The sequence below is a fragment of the Hypomesus nipponensis genome, chromosome 7 (assembly GCF_054491055.1).
Source record: "Hypomesus nipponensis isolate SF chromosome 7, ASM5449105v1, whole genome shotgun sequence".
Taxonomy (NCBI): domain Eukaryota; kingdom Metazoa; phylum Chordata; class Actinopteri; order Osmeriformes; family Osmeridae; genus Hypomesus; species Hypomesus nipponensis.
In genome coordinates, this window is record NC_140367.1 from 1,600,001 (window position 1) to 1,615,647 (window position 15,647).

A 15,647-nucleotide genomic window follows, 5' to 3' on the forward strand; every position below is an offset into this window, starting at 1 on the left:
GAACTGTATCACACACATACACACACACGCTGTCACTGTCTCTTGTCTGAGTGTGTGTGTGACTGGAGTTGACAGGTGACACACAGCGTTGATGCAAACAGGCATCAGACGAGTCACAGACCCCCAGAGTTCACACACACACACACACACACACACACACACACACACACACACACACACACGCCACGTGGCTCCTGTACCCCCCCCCCACCCCCAACACACAGATCTATAAAAATATGAAATACTAGCACACACGTGCATGCGTATACACGACATGGTTCCACAAGCACAAAGACACAAAGGCTGTTTCAAATCTATGTCTCATAGACATGCACACATTATCAACACCCCCCCCCCATAATGATTCCCTGCCCCCAATCCACATAAGAGAGGATGCAATCAGTAGGTCTGCTGTGTGGGAGTGACACAGGGTGTCTGCAACTTGCTATTAATACACTTAAGAAGAAAGCTAAGAGGGAGGGAGGGAGGGAGGGAGGGAGGGAGGGAGGGAGGGAGGGAGGGAGGGAGGGAGGGAGGGAGGGAGGGAGGGAGGGAGGGAGGGAGGGAGGGAGGGAGGGAGGGAGGGAGGGAGGGAGGGAGGGAGGGAGGGAGGGAGGGAGGGAGGGAGGGAGGGAGGGAGGGAGGGCAGAGATTGAAAAAGGGTGGGGGAAGACGTAGGCCCATTGGACATGTCAGGGTTAGGTGGAAGTGGAATGACAGAGAGAGAGGGATGAAAGGCGAGTGGAATACCTCACCGCAGCCTCCAAGATAAAGACAGCATCTACAAGGACGATACAGGTCTAGACAATGTCCTGTAATCAAGTTACTATTGCTTCTACACACACACACACACATCACCATGGCAACGCAGACAGTTCTGGCTGGTCAGACTGGCATCAATGTGGCAGCCCGTCCTCAGAGAGAAGGAGAGGATGAGAAAGAGGGAGAGGAAGGAAGAGAGAGAGGGAGATAAAAAGGGAGGGAGAGAGAGGTAGGGACACAGGAGGGAGAGAGAGAGAGAGAGAGAGATAGAGACAGAAAGAGAGAGACAGAGAGAGACAGAGACAAAGAGAGAGAGAGAGAGAGAGAGAGAGAGAGAGAGAGAGAGAGAGAGAGAGAGAGAGAGAGAGAGAGAGAGAGAGAGAGAGAGAGAGGGAGAGAGAGGGAGAAGGAGAGAGAAGGAGGGAGAAAGGCATGAGTAATGCAGACGCTCTCCATAAACAAACGGACGCAGAGAGGAAGGGACAGACAGGAGGACTGCAGGGCCTGTCACTTCAACCCCCTATTAGCCACTCCAAGCGAAAGAGAGCGAGAGAGGAAGAGAGCGAGAGAAAGAGAGAGAAAGGGTAACGGAGAGGGGGGTGGTAGGAGGAAGAGAGAAGGATAGAGAGAGGGGAAGAGAGAGATAAGGGGGAGAGAATGAACAACACAGAAGGGAGATGGAGGACGAGAAATAAATCATATTATCGTCCACATTTACCCTGTCTGCCTTGCCTACTCCCATTCCTGCCACACTCATTCCTCTGGAGATGGAACCTGGAGGACTGGACTCACATGGACCCACAATGATCTACCCGTGTTACAGGTTAATGCCATGTTCGTATTGTACCGAGTCCTCATGAAGAACACATCTATTTCCCCTCGTTTCCAGTTTTCTTTTGCACCTGATGTGTGTGTGTGCGCTGAAGCCTGGGTCTGCATACAAAGTTTGTGTCTGTGTGGGCGCATGCGGTGTCTGTATGAATGTGTGTGGTTGTGTGTGTGTGTGTGCCTGTGTGTTAAAGAGAGAGAGAGAGAGAGAGAGAGAGAGAGAGAGAGAGAGAGAGAGAGTTTGTTCAAGTGTGTGTGTGCCTGTGTGTTAAAGAGAGAGAGAGAGAGAGAGAAAGAGAGAGTTTGTTCAAGTGTGTGTGTGCCTGTGTGTTAAAGAGAGAGAGAAAGAGAGAGAGAGAGAGAGAGAGAGAGAGAGAGAGAGAGAGAGTTTGTTCAAGTGTGTGTGTGCACTGTTCCATAAGGGGCCCTTAGCCCTGGGGTGAATCCAGGGCCTGAGAGAGAGACTGTCTCTGTAGAGTCAGCCAGCCAAACACTCCCTATTCAACACAAGCAGACAGAGACTGAGCGACGGCCTCCTATTATCAACACTCTGGTGGAGGAGAAACACACACACACACACACACACACACACTGTATACAGAAACACAACACTGCTTACACATTCAAGCATCACTCGCACACACTTTCACTGACACATACCCAAAATAGGTCATCCCAATCTTCCCAGTCAGTCCAGTCATGAATCCAACACACACACACACACCGTCACCCTCACCCTCCTCATCACCTTCCCACAACAAGGTCTCCTGCTGGATGTGCTTGTGGATCACAAGGTGTTTTAAATCACTGGCCTGGGATCAGCCTGGGATCGCTGGGCCAATAGAAAGCCCTCCAACGGCACGTTTCTATTTTGGGTTCTGGTTTCTGACGCCAGTTCAGTGAAATCAGTTGTATTCTTGTGCATCTTGCACCAGTTACTAAAATCAACACCAGGCACTAATGTACCTGCTGCAGACAAGATGACGGTTCAGTCTACAGTAAGTCTACCGTAAATCTAGAGGAAGTTTAGGAAATCTAGCCTCCAGAGCCTGAGAAGGGAGGAAGTGGGAGGAGCAGCTGACCAATCAGGATGACTGGGATGCCCTATTGGCTGGTTGGACCAGCTAAATATAGAGTAAAAGACTGTCCGGCCTTCAGCTGTCTCCCAGATAGACAGACTGACCAACTGTACAAGCATGAGGACTGTAAACGCTGTTTATAAATACAGCATGGTTGTCTTTAGTGTGGGAACCTTGTGCATGTTTGTCTGCTTTTTGTGTGTGTGTGTATAAGCATGCTTGTGTGTGCGCGTGTAGCAGAAAGACACACAGTACTCACAGCCCTTGTATATGTCAGTGGGGATGTGAACAGCGGTGTGGTTGTAGTCTACGGGTCGTTTAAACGCCGGGTCCTCCTTGAAGACGGGGGACACCCGGTTCTTACGAGTCTCCGTCTCATTAGCGTAGAACTGACGGAAGAAGAAGAAACACAGACACAGTCAAACAGCCCTGAGAGAGTCTGCTGGAGGCAGGAACAAAGACTGAGCTACCAGCTGCTGGTCTGGCATGCGACATGGGCCCCTTCAGGCATTACTGAACAAGTCTACGGACTTACAGTAAGTGCATGTCTGTGTGTGTGTGTGTGCTTAGTCAACTTGTGTCTTTAAAGGGGGGCGTGTGTGTGTGTTTGGCTGCCTCAGTCGAGCCGTGTTCAGAATAATGAAGTGTGTGGAGAGGAGTGTGTTCAGGTGTGCGTGTCACAGCTGGTCCAGGTGCCTGGATGTGTCAGAGTCACCGTGGCGATGGCGTTGAGGAGGGGTGTGTGTGTGTGTGTGTGTGTGTGTGTGTGTGTGTGTGTGTGGGACGCCCCCAGGACCGCTTTAGAGGCCAAGCAGAGCACTGACGCCTCACTACCAAATCACACAGATAACCACAGAAGCTGGATGTCAACAACGTGTCAGGGATTTGTACGTGTGTGTGGGTGTGTGTGAGGGGGAGATCACCTCTATACTGGAGAGCCCACACACACACACACACGTACAAGCATGTGCTAGTTTGCCATACTGTCTGTACTCAACTGTGGTAGCTGGGTGTAGACAGAGTTTCTGTGGGTCTTGGTTGTGGTGCATGATTTTGTAGGACTCTACAGAGTCCTCTGATGTCATGAGTCACTTTTACTAGAGGCTTAATTACTATGGTTACACAAACTACAGTGTTTCTGGAATCTCACGTCTTCCAACACATTCAGTATGGAAAGGGTCACATATTAGAAATATACTCACGTCATCTTTGGCGTTGTAGTAATATAAATCTTCCTCCTGTAAAAAAAAAAGGAGAAAGAGTGAGAAAGAGTGTGAAACAAAGGATGAATAAATGTTGCATGTGTTATGACATTGCGACTATTTCATGGCCAAAGAATTTGTTATTTATTGTACTAACACAAGCCACGATATTAGCACACCATTGGACCAACATGGAATCCCTGCAAATTCAAACAGTTTCACACTTTAGAGTAGATTTTTTCCAGACGAAAATTACGTTAATAGGCTTTTAGACGACTGCTTTAAATAAAAAATATTGGACAATATGAAAATTATAATGATTTACTTATTAAGTCGTTGTTCTAGTAATCCCTTCCTTACACGGTTTTAGTGCTGTCGTTCTCTGGGCTCCCTGTCAGAACATTAGCAAGCGATGGGCTAACAAGGTACACGCTAACAAGCTCGGCTAGCCACAGACGTATGGCTGCCCAGAGGCATGGAGACGGCTCACTAGTTAACACCGCCTGTCTGCCACCTGTGGCGCTGTAACATGGGGCTTCATTGATGCCCCACAAGGACCTCCCAATCCTACTGATGCCTGTTACAGCACCGGGGGTTAGCGCTGGGTCATTAGCGATTATCTCACTGTGTTAGCGATGAGTAGCAAAGAAGCACCGATAGCCATGGCACACACACGTTCCCTATCTACTGTATTTGGCAGAGGTTTGTGACATCCAAAATGAAGATGTGTACCTTATGTGACAAGAGAAACGTGTCCAACCACACTAACATCAATGTCACACCCCCACGGGCACGCATCTGTGTGGTTGTGTGTGTGTGTGTGTCGTTTGTGCGTGTGAGTGTGTGTCAGCTCATCTCACACCCTGTAAAAAGCTGGTGATGTAAAAACACTGTTGGGATAGTGATTTGTGTGTTTTGATCCATTTCAAGTTTGCGGGCAGTGCTGTCATTTCCCAGTGTTTACATGGAGGAACAAAGCCCCTTTGCGGAGGTGGCTTTACTGTAAGGAGGCCTTTTGTTGAACGGCTGCAGTTAGAACGCTTTAACCCAGCCGGGGTAGCAGCCTACGGATGTGTCCTAGATATTTAAGGTGACAGAATAGAGTTAGAAGATATGAGGGCGGGGGAGGAGGGGTGCGCGACAGATACACACGATATGGGGGAAGGTGTTAGCTGGCTGTCGTACAGCAATGTGGAGCATGTGGAGGGATATGTAATCCACTGCCTGGTTGTGTATATAGTTCTTACAAACACGCAGGCACACACACACACACACACACACCCTGGGGTGTAGTAAGGACATGAGCAGGTTCACAGAGGGCTAAGCTGAAAACAAGAAGTTGGCTGGAGGGTGCTGATGGAGTCGGCAGAGGTGAGAGGAAAAGCGAAGTCACACCGTGAGGAGCCTCGGAGCTCTCAAACGGCACCACTGAGCGCGTGCAGGATCCCCACTGAGCGCGTGCAGGATCCCCGCCACCACTGAGCGCGTGCAGTATCCCCACTGAGCGCGTGCAGGATCCCCACTGAGCGCGTGCAGGATCCCCGCCACCACTGAGCGCATGCAGTATCCTCACTGAGCGCGTGCAGTATCCCCACTGAGCGCGTGCGGTATCCCCACTGAGCGCGTGCAGGATCCCCGCCACCACTGAGCGCGTGCAGGATCCCCACTGAGCGCGTGCAGGATCCCCGCCACCACTGAGCGCGTGCAGTATCCCCACTGAGCGCGTGCAGGATCCCCACTGAGCGCGTGCAGGATCCCCGCCACCACTGAGCGCGTGCAGGATCCCCACTGAGCGCGTGCAGGATCCCCACTGAGCGCGTGCAGGATCCCCACTGAGCGCGTGCAGGATCCCCACTGAGCGCGTGCAGGATCCCCCGCGGAGCCAGGACTGTCTGAATGCAACACAACACTTTCTAGCCTTGGAAAGCTGCAAAAGTCACACACAGAAAGGGACCAGGCAACTGTGAAACGTCCCTGTTTCCTTCACAGGAATTCATCGTTGCACACCTTCACAGGACCCAGTAAAAAAAGCTTTTTCAGTGGTCTTAACTTAGTAAAATGGGGAGAGAGAAAAAATAAACAAAAAATTGTATTTCCCGGTGATCCTCTTTGTGTGTGTGTGTGTGTGTGTGTGTGTTCATTTTTATTTTAAAAGAATTCCAACCAGAATGAATGATGCCAGCCGGCCAGTAACCTCAAGACAGATCCATAGAAAAGCTTGTCTGGAAGGTTTGTGTTCGACTCTCTAGAGCAGAGTCTCTCCCTCACACACAGCTCAGACCAAGCGGGGAGCCGCGAGAAATGCAAGCAAACTTTTAAAGTACAAAACTGGTCAAATCTAACTGAAATTGGGTAATTATATATAATTCAATAATAACATAGCCCTACCACACACGCCGCACGCAAAGAAGAAAAATATATATTTTTAATAAACAATGGGCCATTTGTCATCCTCATGATGGCTGCCAAATGTCTTGAGTTTTTTTCTTTACGGAGAAGGAGAGTCGTTTGTTATCATTACAAAAGGTCACTTCATGGACGATAATGTCCAGCATTCGAACAGCAAAAGGAAACTGCATTATAATCCACAAGGATATCTGACTGTTTCACTGCAGACAGAAGCCAAAACCAAACCCCACTAGACTTTAAACTGGCCGATCTAATACAATCAAATTCCATCTCATCTGTGGTCTTTATGTTCTTTTCCATTTATTGAGATTTGACACAAAAATTGCCATCCAATAGTGGCAACCTTATTAGATTATTAGTCAATTCCCTCAGCTCATTTTCGCATTCAGGTAATGTATGGGAGGTCAATGGTGATCTGAAGGTGATCATCCCCCCCTCTCTCCTTCCTTTAACACTCTCCCTCCCTCAGTCCCTCCCTCCCTCCCTCAGTCCCTCCCTCCCTCCCTCAGTCTCTCTCTCACCACCAAGTTGTCCTGCCACTGGTGTTCCATCTGAAGGCGCTCTGCAGCATTCGCCAGACTCTGAAAGACAGGAAGAGGGAGTCTTATTAAATCATAGAGCAAAATTTGATAATACAGAGATAGAGAGAGAGAGAAAGAGAAAGAGAGAGAGAGAGAGAGAGAGAGAGAGAGAGAGAGAGAGAGAGAGAGAGAGAGAGAGAGAAGAGAGAGAGAGAGAGAGAGAGAGAGACAGAGAGAGAGAGAGAGAGAGAGAGAGAGAGAGAGAGAGAGAGAGGAGAGGGAGAGGGAGAGGGAGAGAGAGGGAAGAGAGAGAGGGAAGAGAGAGAGGGAGAGAGAGAGAGAGAGAGAGAGAGAGAGAGAGAGAGAGAGAGAGAGAGAGAGAGAGAGAGAGAGAGAGAGAGAGAGAGAGAGAGAGAGAGAGAGAGAGAGAGAGAGAGAGAGAGATGACAGGGGTATTACAAAGTCAAAATGCATAAACAGATAACAGAGTGGAATGAGATTTTCCTAACTGCAGGAGACAGATCTGGTGTACTGCACTACATTATCTATTGGCTTTTATCCACAGCGACTTCCAAGAGAGATGTCAGGTTTAAGGTTAGGTCAGGTTCAGGGTTAGGTCAAGTTTAGGGTTAGGTCAGGTTTAGGATGAAGGATAGGGTTAGGGTTACATTGGAGCCACCAGTGGGATCACATACTGTGTGTCGCAAAAACACGTGTTTTTCAGTCAACAGCATGTAAAAATCGACACCATGTAATTATGACAAAAATGGAATGCAACTCTGAATTCATCCGGAATCAGAAGAGAAACAACAATGAAGATACTGTACCTCCCTATGACATCCACCAGTCAAGATGTCAACACAGAGGAAGCTTCAGGTCAAATAGACCTCATATTCACTTAACACCTTCAGGTGTGAAACAGGCATATTGTTGCCGGGTTAAAATTAGATGCCGCTTCCACTTGTCCCAGTTCTGCTCTAATGACTCGGTTAATGGATTTATAATGGGGGACTATCTTTTAATCTCAACCTGGTCTAGAAACCTTGCGAACTGCTGATTTCCCTCGGGAAATGTGGAATCCAATTCATTTTACTAGCTTCTACAGTTGGGAATTCCATGAGTGAAACAGAAATGAGATCTGATGAAAATGACGGAATTAATGTGCGAAAACAATGTTTTGGGTTGAAGCTGAATTACGAACTCCATTCTAGTGTGAGATCAGATGTGCCGTTACCAAACACATTTGGAATGTGACAAAAACAAGTTATTTCCTATTGGTGGGAAATCACAGGCTACAACAGCTTTCCAAAACAAAACTTATTTTTAAATTGTTTTTAATTGCCAATGAGAGAGAGAACGTTCACGATATTAGCCAAAGAGCAGAATTATATCTTTAATAGACGTTTCATGACTACAAAATGACCAAATGCATTGCCTCAGTTATCAACAACGATTTCGCTGTATGACAACACTTAGGTAGTTTTGTTACCGTCAGTGCTTTTTTGCTATCCAATACTTTTTTCTTTGTGATTAAATGGAGAAATCTGCTACGTGAACGTGTTTAGCACCGCTAGCTTAATGGGCGCGTCTTCCCTCGAGCTTCTGATTACTGTTGGGGCATCACCCCATCAAAGCTTCCACTAATTGACGTTCTCTACAGTGAATAGAGCTCTGACAGATATAAGCCTAAGGAGGATGTTATGTTGAGGTGAACTTAAAGAACCGGATGCTGCATGCAAATGAATCTGGGTGAAACACAATGCCAAGTCTACAAACTGACACCAACCAGAGCCATAGAAAAAGAACACATTTTTCTATGGCTCTGACACCAACGAACAATGTTTTGACATAGCAAAGGCCTGCAATTTGAGATGACTCAAAATGTACAACTTGTGATACATGCATGTGCCACCCATTCAACACCTCTACTGTTCTGCCTAATTCGTGTACCCTGCAATAACATCTAGCTGTATATAAAAATACGTTTGATTCATCACAGAACTAAAGACTCCCTCTCCCCCTCCCTCCCCCCTCCCCCTCCCCCTCCCTCTCCCTCTCCCTCTCCCCCTCCCTCCCCCCTCCCCCTCCCTCTCCCTCTCCCTCTCCCTCTCCTTCCCCCTCTCCCACGCATGCAAGGAGCTAACTGCTTTGAGTTACCGTTTAAATTAACGTATTCAGTGTTAATAAATAATATAATTATATGTCATATAACCTGCACACAAATGAATGACATAACAATCATCAGTCTCTGATCGATTGGATAATGAGCCATGGTTGAAATTCCTGCTAAATGAAATATCAGAGTGTCCACTGAAATCAACCCCAGTAAATTTCAAAATGTAAATCTAAGAAATGCAGTAGGAGATGGATTCCTTAAAAAAAAAAAATCTGATTCATCTTCTAAACTGCCTTAAAGCTTAAAATAAATGATTTGAATGGTCGCTGCACATTTTGCCCATGAAAACCATAGATCATACTGTTAGCCTCCATGTTATTAAAGGAAAGCTAAAAGGCTCCTTTAAGTGTCTGTCATGTTATTAAAGGAAAGCTAAAGGGCTCCTTTAAGTATCTGTGTTTCAGGCCAACCTGCTGATCCCATGAGAGGGACGTTTTAAACTCACTGCAGGTACATTTCAACAGGTCTAGAGTCAGGTGTCAAAACAGGTGTCTCTCTTCACCCTGATACACGTGTTGGGTTTTCTCTCTCTCTCTCTTCTCTCTGAGGAGAGAGAGGGAGGGATAGAAAGAAAGAAAACAGATATGATTCTGTTTAGTATTTGTGAATAGGGGTGAAGCTTGCCTTAGGCTACCACATGTTCTGGGACCAGCACTGATGCGCCCTCTATTCCAGCTCTCAAACAAGCTTTCTGACAGTGTTTAAGATATCTTCATTTCTTCATGTAGTGACAAGGTCTGACGAGGAAATATAATCAAGTCCTAATTGTCTGTTCTCACTTATTATGGCTGTCTTGGATTGCGTAATCAATTTCGATGACAACATAAACTCACACTTCTAGTTTGGTCTCTAGGTGCAACACAAACAGATGGCGAGTTCCTTTCAAATCTCAAAAGCTCAAAAATCTTTCTAAGTAAGATGTGTTAGTATTTGCGTGAGTCATGAATATATTTTGTGTGTGTGTGTGTGTGTTAAGCAATCCTTCAGTCTGGTTACTCCACAGTATCTCACAAGGACTTAAACAGAGAACTGCTTTTAACTAACTGAACAGGAACCTCACTCAGGAACTCTCTGATGTCATGTCACTGCTTATAGGCGCTTGTCTTTCTAAAAGCTTTCGTTTCAGAACGCTTGGTTGGAGACCACTTTCTCTTTGGGCCTTTTCACACTGACCTATCAATCACACACCTTACAGCAACTCTCACACAGCTCAGCTAACCCTCTCAACACACACACACACACACAGACACTCAACACACAGACACACTCAACACACACCCAGGCACACACAGGTTCATTAGTGAGATCCTTAGGGGGTAAAATATGGATCATGCAAAGCACAGGGGTCAGAGGTGGCTGTGGTATTCGACCTGTTCTCCAGCTGTACATCGTGCTCCTTCCAGTATCACAGGAGCTAACGAGCAACAGTAAACTAATGCAGCGCAGCCTAGTCTAATGAGCTAATTAGAGAATAGCAAATGACAGTATATTGTGTAGCTAATGGTCAGCTAATGAGCCAAGAGGCGTCATGTAGCCCAGCTGAATAGCTAAATTTAGATATAAGAGCTGAATAAAGAAAAGCTGCCTTCAGACAGCAATGAACTCATTCCTTTACTAAGTCATGTGTATAAAGACGCATGATTGCGCCAGAATCAATGATATGGGAATCAGTTGGGAATTCTACGTATTTTTACACAGCAAACCTAGTTTACTGAACGCAGATATGTGACTGGTAAGAGACCTGACTGGCTGAGCAGCTGTCTATGAGCTTACTGGCTGGCAACATGACATGACATGAACTCGTTGTCCAAGCCTCCTTCTCCCACATCAGTTGTAGAAAGATGGCTGCTGTCCATTCCAGTGTGTCTCGCTGCTCGCTGAAATCATCAGTATTCCTATCGCCTTCTATTCACACGCATCTCAAACCCTTCACCGAACCAGAACTCTTCCATGCTTCCATTGATCCATACATTCATTCGGTTCTTTACGTTTTGGGGGTAGTTTTATTTAAAAACATGGACCAGGCAAACAGTCCATTTCTCCTTTGTGTTACCATGGGGACGTTGTGTCACGTAGTGCACAATATGATGAGCAAATCTAGACTTTGGATCTTATTTATATATAAAAACAGGACCAGACAGTTGGAGAACAAAGAAACATCTAAGTGATACAAGCAAATCCTTATGATCTGAAAGTACTTAGACAGTGGATAGAGAGGGGAGTGAGAGAAATTGATGGAAGAGAGAGATAGAGCAATGAGAGAAAGTGGGTGAAGAGGGCGAAAGAGAGAGGCAGACCCCAAGCATGAACATGCCAGCTGGGACGACCATGGGAGCGACACACACTCCAGGAAGTGGTAAATAATAATGAGAGCTGGATAATGAGTCACTGCTGTCTGAGCACACACACTCGTACACACACACACACACACACACACACACAGAGCCTCTCATAGCCCTTATCAAAACAAATTCAACACTTTCCACAACAATATTCACATCAAATATTTACAACCTTTCCAAAGGGGCACCCAAATCGTTCAGATTATATTTCTCTTCACAGAGAGAGAATGGACATGCATGGGCAAACAGACCATTACAATTTTAACCTACACATCCCTATAATTTAAACAGAGCTTCCCTTTATTCTATTGTTTGACCAGAGGAACATTGTTATACTGTTAGAAGCATGAACCAGTCTAGTCATTGATTATCTGTTGCAAAACAGCATGTGACGTTTGTGATGGGACTGTAAGTCTGACTGTCACCCATCATATGGGAGGCAGGACCTGGCACCTGGTGTTGATAGAGCTGAAGACAGCAGCAGATGATCTACACCACCAGTGACCTTAGACCCTGGTCCAGTGGTCTTAGACCCTGGTCCAGTGGCCTTAGACACTGGTCCAGTGACCTTAGACCCTGGTCCAGTGGTCTTAGACCCTGGTCCAGTGGTATTAGACCCTCGTCCAGTGGTCTTAGACCCTGGTCTAGTGGTCTTAGACTCTGGTCCAGTGACCTTAGACCCTGGTCCAGTGGTATTAGACCCTGGTCCAGTGGCCTTAGACCCTGGTCCAGTGGCCTTAGACCCTGGTCCAGTGGTCTTAGACCCTGGTCCAGTGGCCTTAGACCCTGGTCCAGTGGTATTAGACCCTGGTCTAGTGGTCTTAGACTCTGGTCCAGTGGCCTTAGACCCTGGTCCAGTGGCCTTAGACCCTGGTCTAGTGGTCTTAGACCCTGGTCCAGTGAACTTAGACCCTGGTCCAGTGGTCTTAGACCCTGGTCCAGTGAACTTAGACCCTGGTCCAGTGGTCTTAGACCCTGGTCCAGTGAACTTAGACCCTGGTCCAGTGAACTTAGACCCTGGTCCAGTGGTCTTAGACCCTGGTCCAGTGGTCTTAGACCCTGGTCCAGTGGTCTTAGACCCTGGTCCAGTGGTCTTAGACCCTGGTCCAGTGGCCTTAGACCCTGGTCCAGTGGTATTAGACCCTGGTCCAGTGGTCTTAGACCCTGGTCCTGAGGGACGTCCTGCCCTGCATGTTCTAGATGTTTCCCTGCTCCAGCACACCTGATTCTTATGAGTGTTTGTTATCAGTCTTCTGCAGAGCTTGAGAATGACTCATTTGATGGCGTGTTGGTCAGTGTGGTCTTCTTTTCCCTCTGTTTCAAGATCACTTGAACTATTTGGTCCAATCTGTACACATACAAAGACCAATTGTCTGGTGTTGGTAGGTGTGAAATAAAACTAAGTTGAAACATCAATTCCACCTGCATTTTGACATTTTACAACTGGACCACAAAGCCATTCTCAGATTACGTTCGTAAGCAAAGAGTGCAACCTGTTGAGAACTTCGGTGCTGTAACAGCTTGCAGCATTGCTGTCAAAGTCATGTTGACTGTCTGGAGCTAAAAGTTAAACCCTTACCAAACTAGTTAGGCAGAGTGAGACGTTACCGTGGTTACCGCGGCTCTCCCAACCATCTGCTTTTACCCCCTCGCTGGAAAACGAGGCTACATTATTGACGAAGGTCACCGCCGTTAAATATGCATCACAGTCTTCTTCTGGCAAGGAAGAGCGAAGCAGGGAAGGGACCATCTTGGCTTGGGGCAAGATGAACGGACTCGTATTTGGAGAGAAGACATGTTGGCTCAAGGCACGGTGAGCGACCTGACAGTATCTACAGTCAGCCTGGCTTGTCAAGCAGGCAGGCGACGCAGGGGAGCAGGAGGGGAGCCATTTTGGCTCAAGGCGTGTCAGGACTGTGTGGGGTCGCAGCACCTGTCAACAGGCCAGGGTCTGGTGCAAAGCAACTGGCTCTCGGCTCCGTGTGAGAGCCCTCAGGTCCCTGACACACTAAAACACCCCTATGGACTTCACACAGGGAGAGACTGTGCTTCAGTGTGTGTGTGAGGCCGAGTGTGTGTTGCAGCAAGCGGGAGAGGACAAAATGAGAGATGACAAGAGAGAACACAGCCGGTTAACTCACTCCAGAGAAACACACTGGCTTGGGAAAGATGCTTCTTCTAAACGTCTCAGAAACTTCACAGCTCACAAACGATTGCTCTCATGCTCGAACATCGGGACATTCTAAAAATCTCTTTCACGTCTCACATTCATATTGAGATATTCGTATTAACCGCCTTCACCGTTGTGCTTGCTCAGCGTCTCTGCCCAGCCTGAAGGAGGTGATATATGTGGTCTCTCAGGCCCAGTCAGCTGGACTAGAACAGCTGGACAATAGTTCAACGTGAATTATATCCGCTGGGCCCTTATAAATCCACAAGGTCCTTATTCAATCAGGAGGTTATGCTGAAGGGCTCCCATTGCTGAGATCCCATCAATATAATTTGCCCAGTTATTATAATTGTGATTAAATGTGTCACTTGTGCATGTTAGGAATCTGTCGGAATATGCAGCGGATATTTGTTTGTTATTATAGTGTGGGTTCTGTGGTTAGATTTTTTTGCGTTTGTAGATGTTTCTGTTGCTGATTTACATTTACTCATTTAGCAGACGCTTTTATCCGAAGCGACTTCCAAGAGAGAGCCTTACAAAGTGCATAGGTCACTGATAATAACAACGAGATAGCCCCAAAGCATTGCGGGTAGCCAAAACATTGAGCACACATTGTGAACAACCCAAAAATAAGTGCCAAAGGAAAGAACCATAAGAGCATGTAGTTAAATAAGTTACAATTAAACAACATTAATCTCTAAGTGCAAGTGTACCTGTAGAAAAGCAAGCAACAGTAAAATAAAATAAAAATAATATTAACTAAAATAGAATATTTCACAATGAATACAGTTGCTATGTTGCAGGTAATTATCATCTTTCATAATGTCGTCAAAATATTTCAGCTTTGTTGATCTGATGCTGTGGTCTCACACGACAGACTGGAATTCAGTTGTGACAAACACACACACACACACACACACACACACACACACACACACACACTACTGTACAGTGACCCTCCCATGTATGAGTGTGTGTGTGTGACAACAAACAGTGTATGTGTTTCTGAGGATTTGATCTCCAGTGTTTAATGGCTCTCAGTGTGTCACCATTTCCAGCCCCACTAGCCCACTTCTAATAACAGGCTATCAGACTCTGCAGACACACACTCCACTATAATTACTAACACCACATTACCCACAGTGCACTGCTTCAGCTAATGGGCCCCTATTAAAACGTCTCCGCTTCTTCTGCTACTTCCAGGAAAGCTTCAAGTGCCTTTGTCCTCGGGATAACACACTGTTTTGATCAAAACAAAATGTTCACAGAGAGATGGAGACTTAGCAGGTATTTAAGGGTGGGCTTTTGCGCATGTGCTTTGATTCTGTGTCATTTCTCAGAGGCAGACGGGCTTAGTTTACCGCATCATGTGTCTGTTTGTGAGGCCCACGTCGCTTAGCGACCGGGCGTCATGGCAACAGGCAGCATCCAAGCTGGGCTCCGTGGATACGGTGCCACTCGAGTGAGGTGAGGACACGCCACAGAGCCAGATCAGCCATCCCTGTTGTCTCCTGGTCGTTAACTTCATACTTAGCTCACCCGGCAATTAAGACTTTACAAAATCCTGCAGCAGAATCGCGGGTTGTCTAGAGGCTGTACACTCACTCTAGAGGCTAGAGGCTGTACACTCACTCTTCATTAGGGACTTTTTGGGGGGAGGGGGGGTTCTCTCTTCCACCCGTTGAACTGCCGAGTGGTGTTCACCCACTCAGATATAAATCTCCACAACAGGCTGGAGTTGAGAGGCAACTGTTGTTTTTGTCTCCAAAATGGCAGCCAACTGTGGAGCTGGATCTGGTGGGGAGCCAAAGGCGTTTAGATCCCCTGCCAAAGAACTAATGCAATCCCAGGACTGGAATAACCCTGGCCCAATCAATATTGAAATTCACAACAGTCCCTAACTCTACTCTGTATTCTTACTTTATATCAAGCTGTCTTTCTTTCTCACTCTCTGTCTCTGTCTCTCTCGCTCTCCCTCTCTCCTTCTGACAACAACAGCCTTGGTGTACTCGTGTTCGGTTGCCCTCCCTTGCACCCCACCCCTTAGTGTTTCTGTCACTTTCTATACATCGTTCTCCGCCTCTTTTCTTTTCCTTGTCTTTCACAATTGTGTCGCTTCTCAGATCAGCAGCTCTGCAAGGTGATCCTTGAAACGAAA

The 15,647-nt window shown here is 46.9% G+C and overlaps 1 protein-coding gene across 1 annotated transcript in view; it reads right to left on the reverse strand.

Moving 5' to 3' along the window:
* Positions 1–15,647, reverse strand: part of cacna2d1a (calcium channel, voltage-dependent, alpha 2/delta subunit 1a) — a 66,956-nt gene that overhangs the window by 34,960 nt on the left and 16,349 nt on the right. Inside the window, exons 4-6 of the mRNA XM_084701140.1 lie at positions 6,802–6,861; positions 3,872–3,907; positions 2,929–3,058 (exon numbers count right to left, since the gene is read on the reverse strand). Coding sequence (XP_084557266.1) covers positions 2,929–3,058; positions 3,872–3,907; positions 6,802–6,861 — 226 coding nt within the window. The remainder of the gene's footprint in view (positions 1–2,928; positions 3,059–3,871; positions 3,908–6,801; positions 6,862–15,647) is intronic.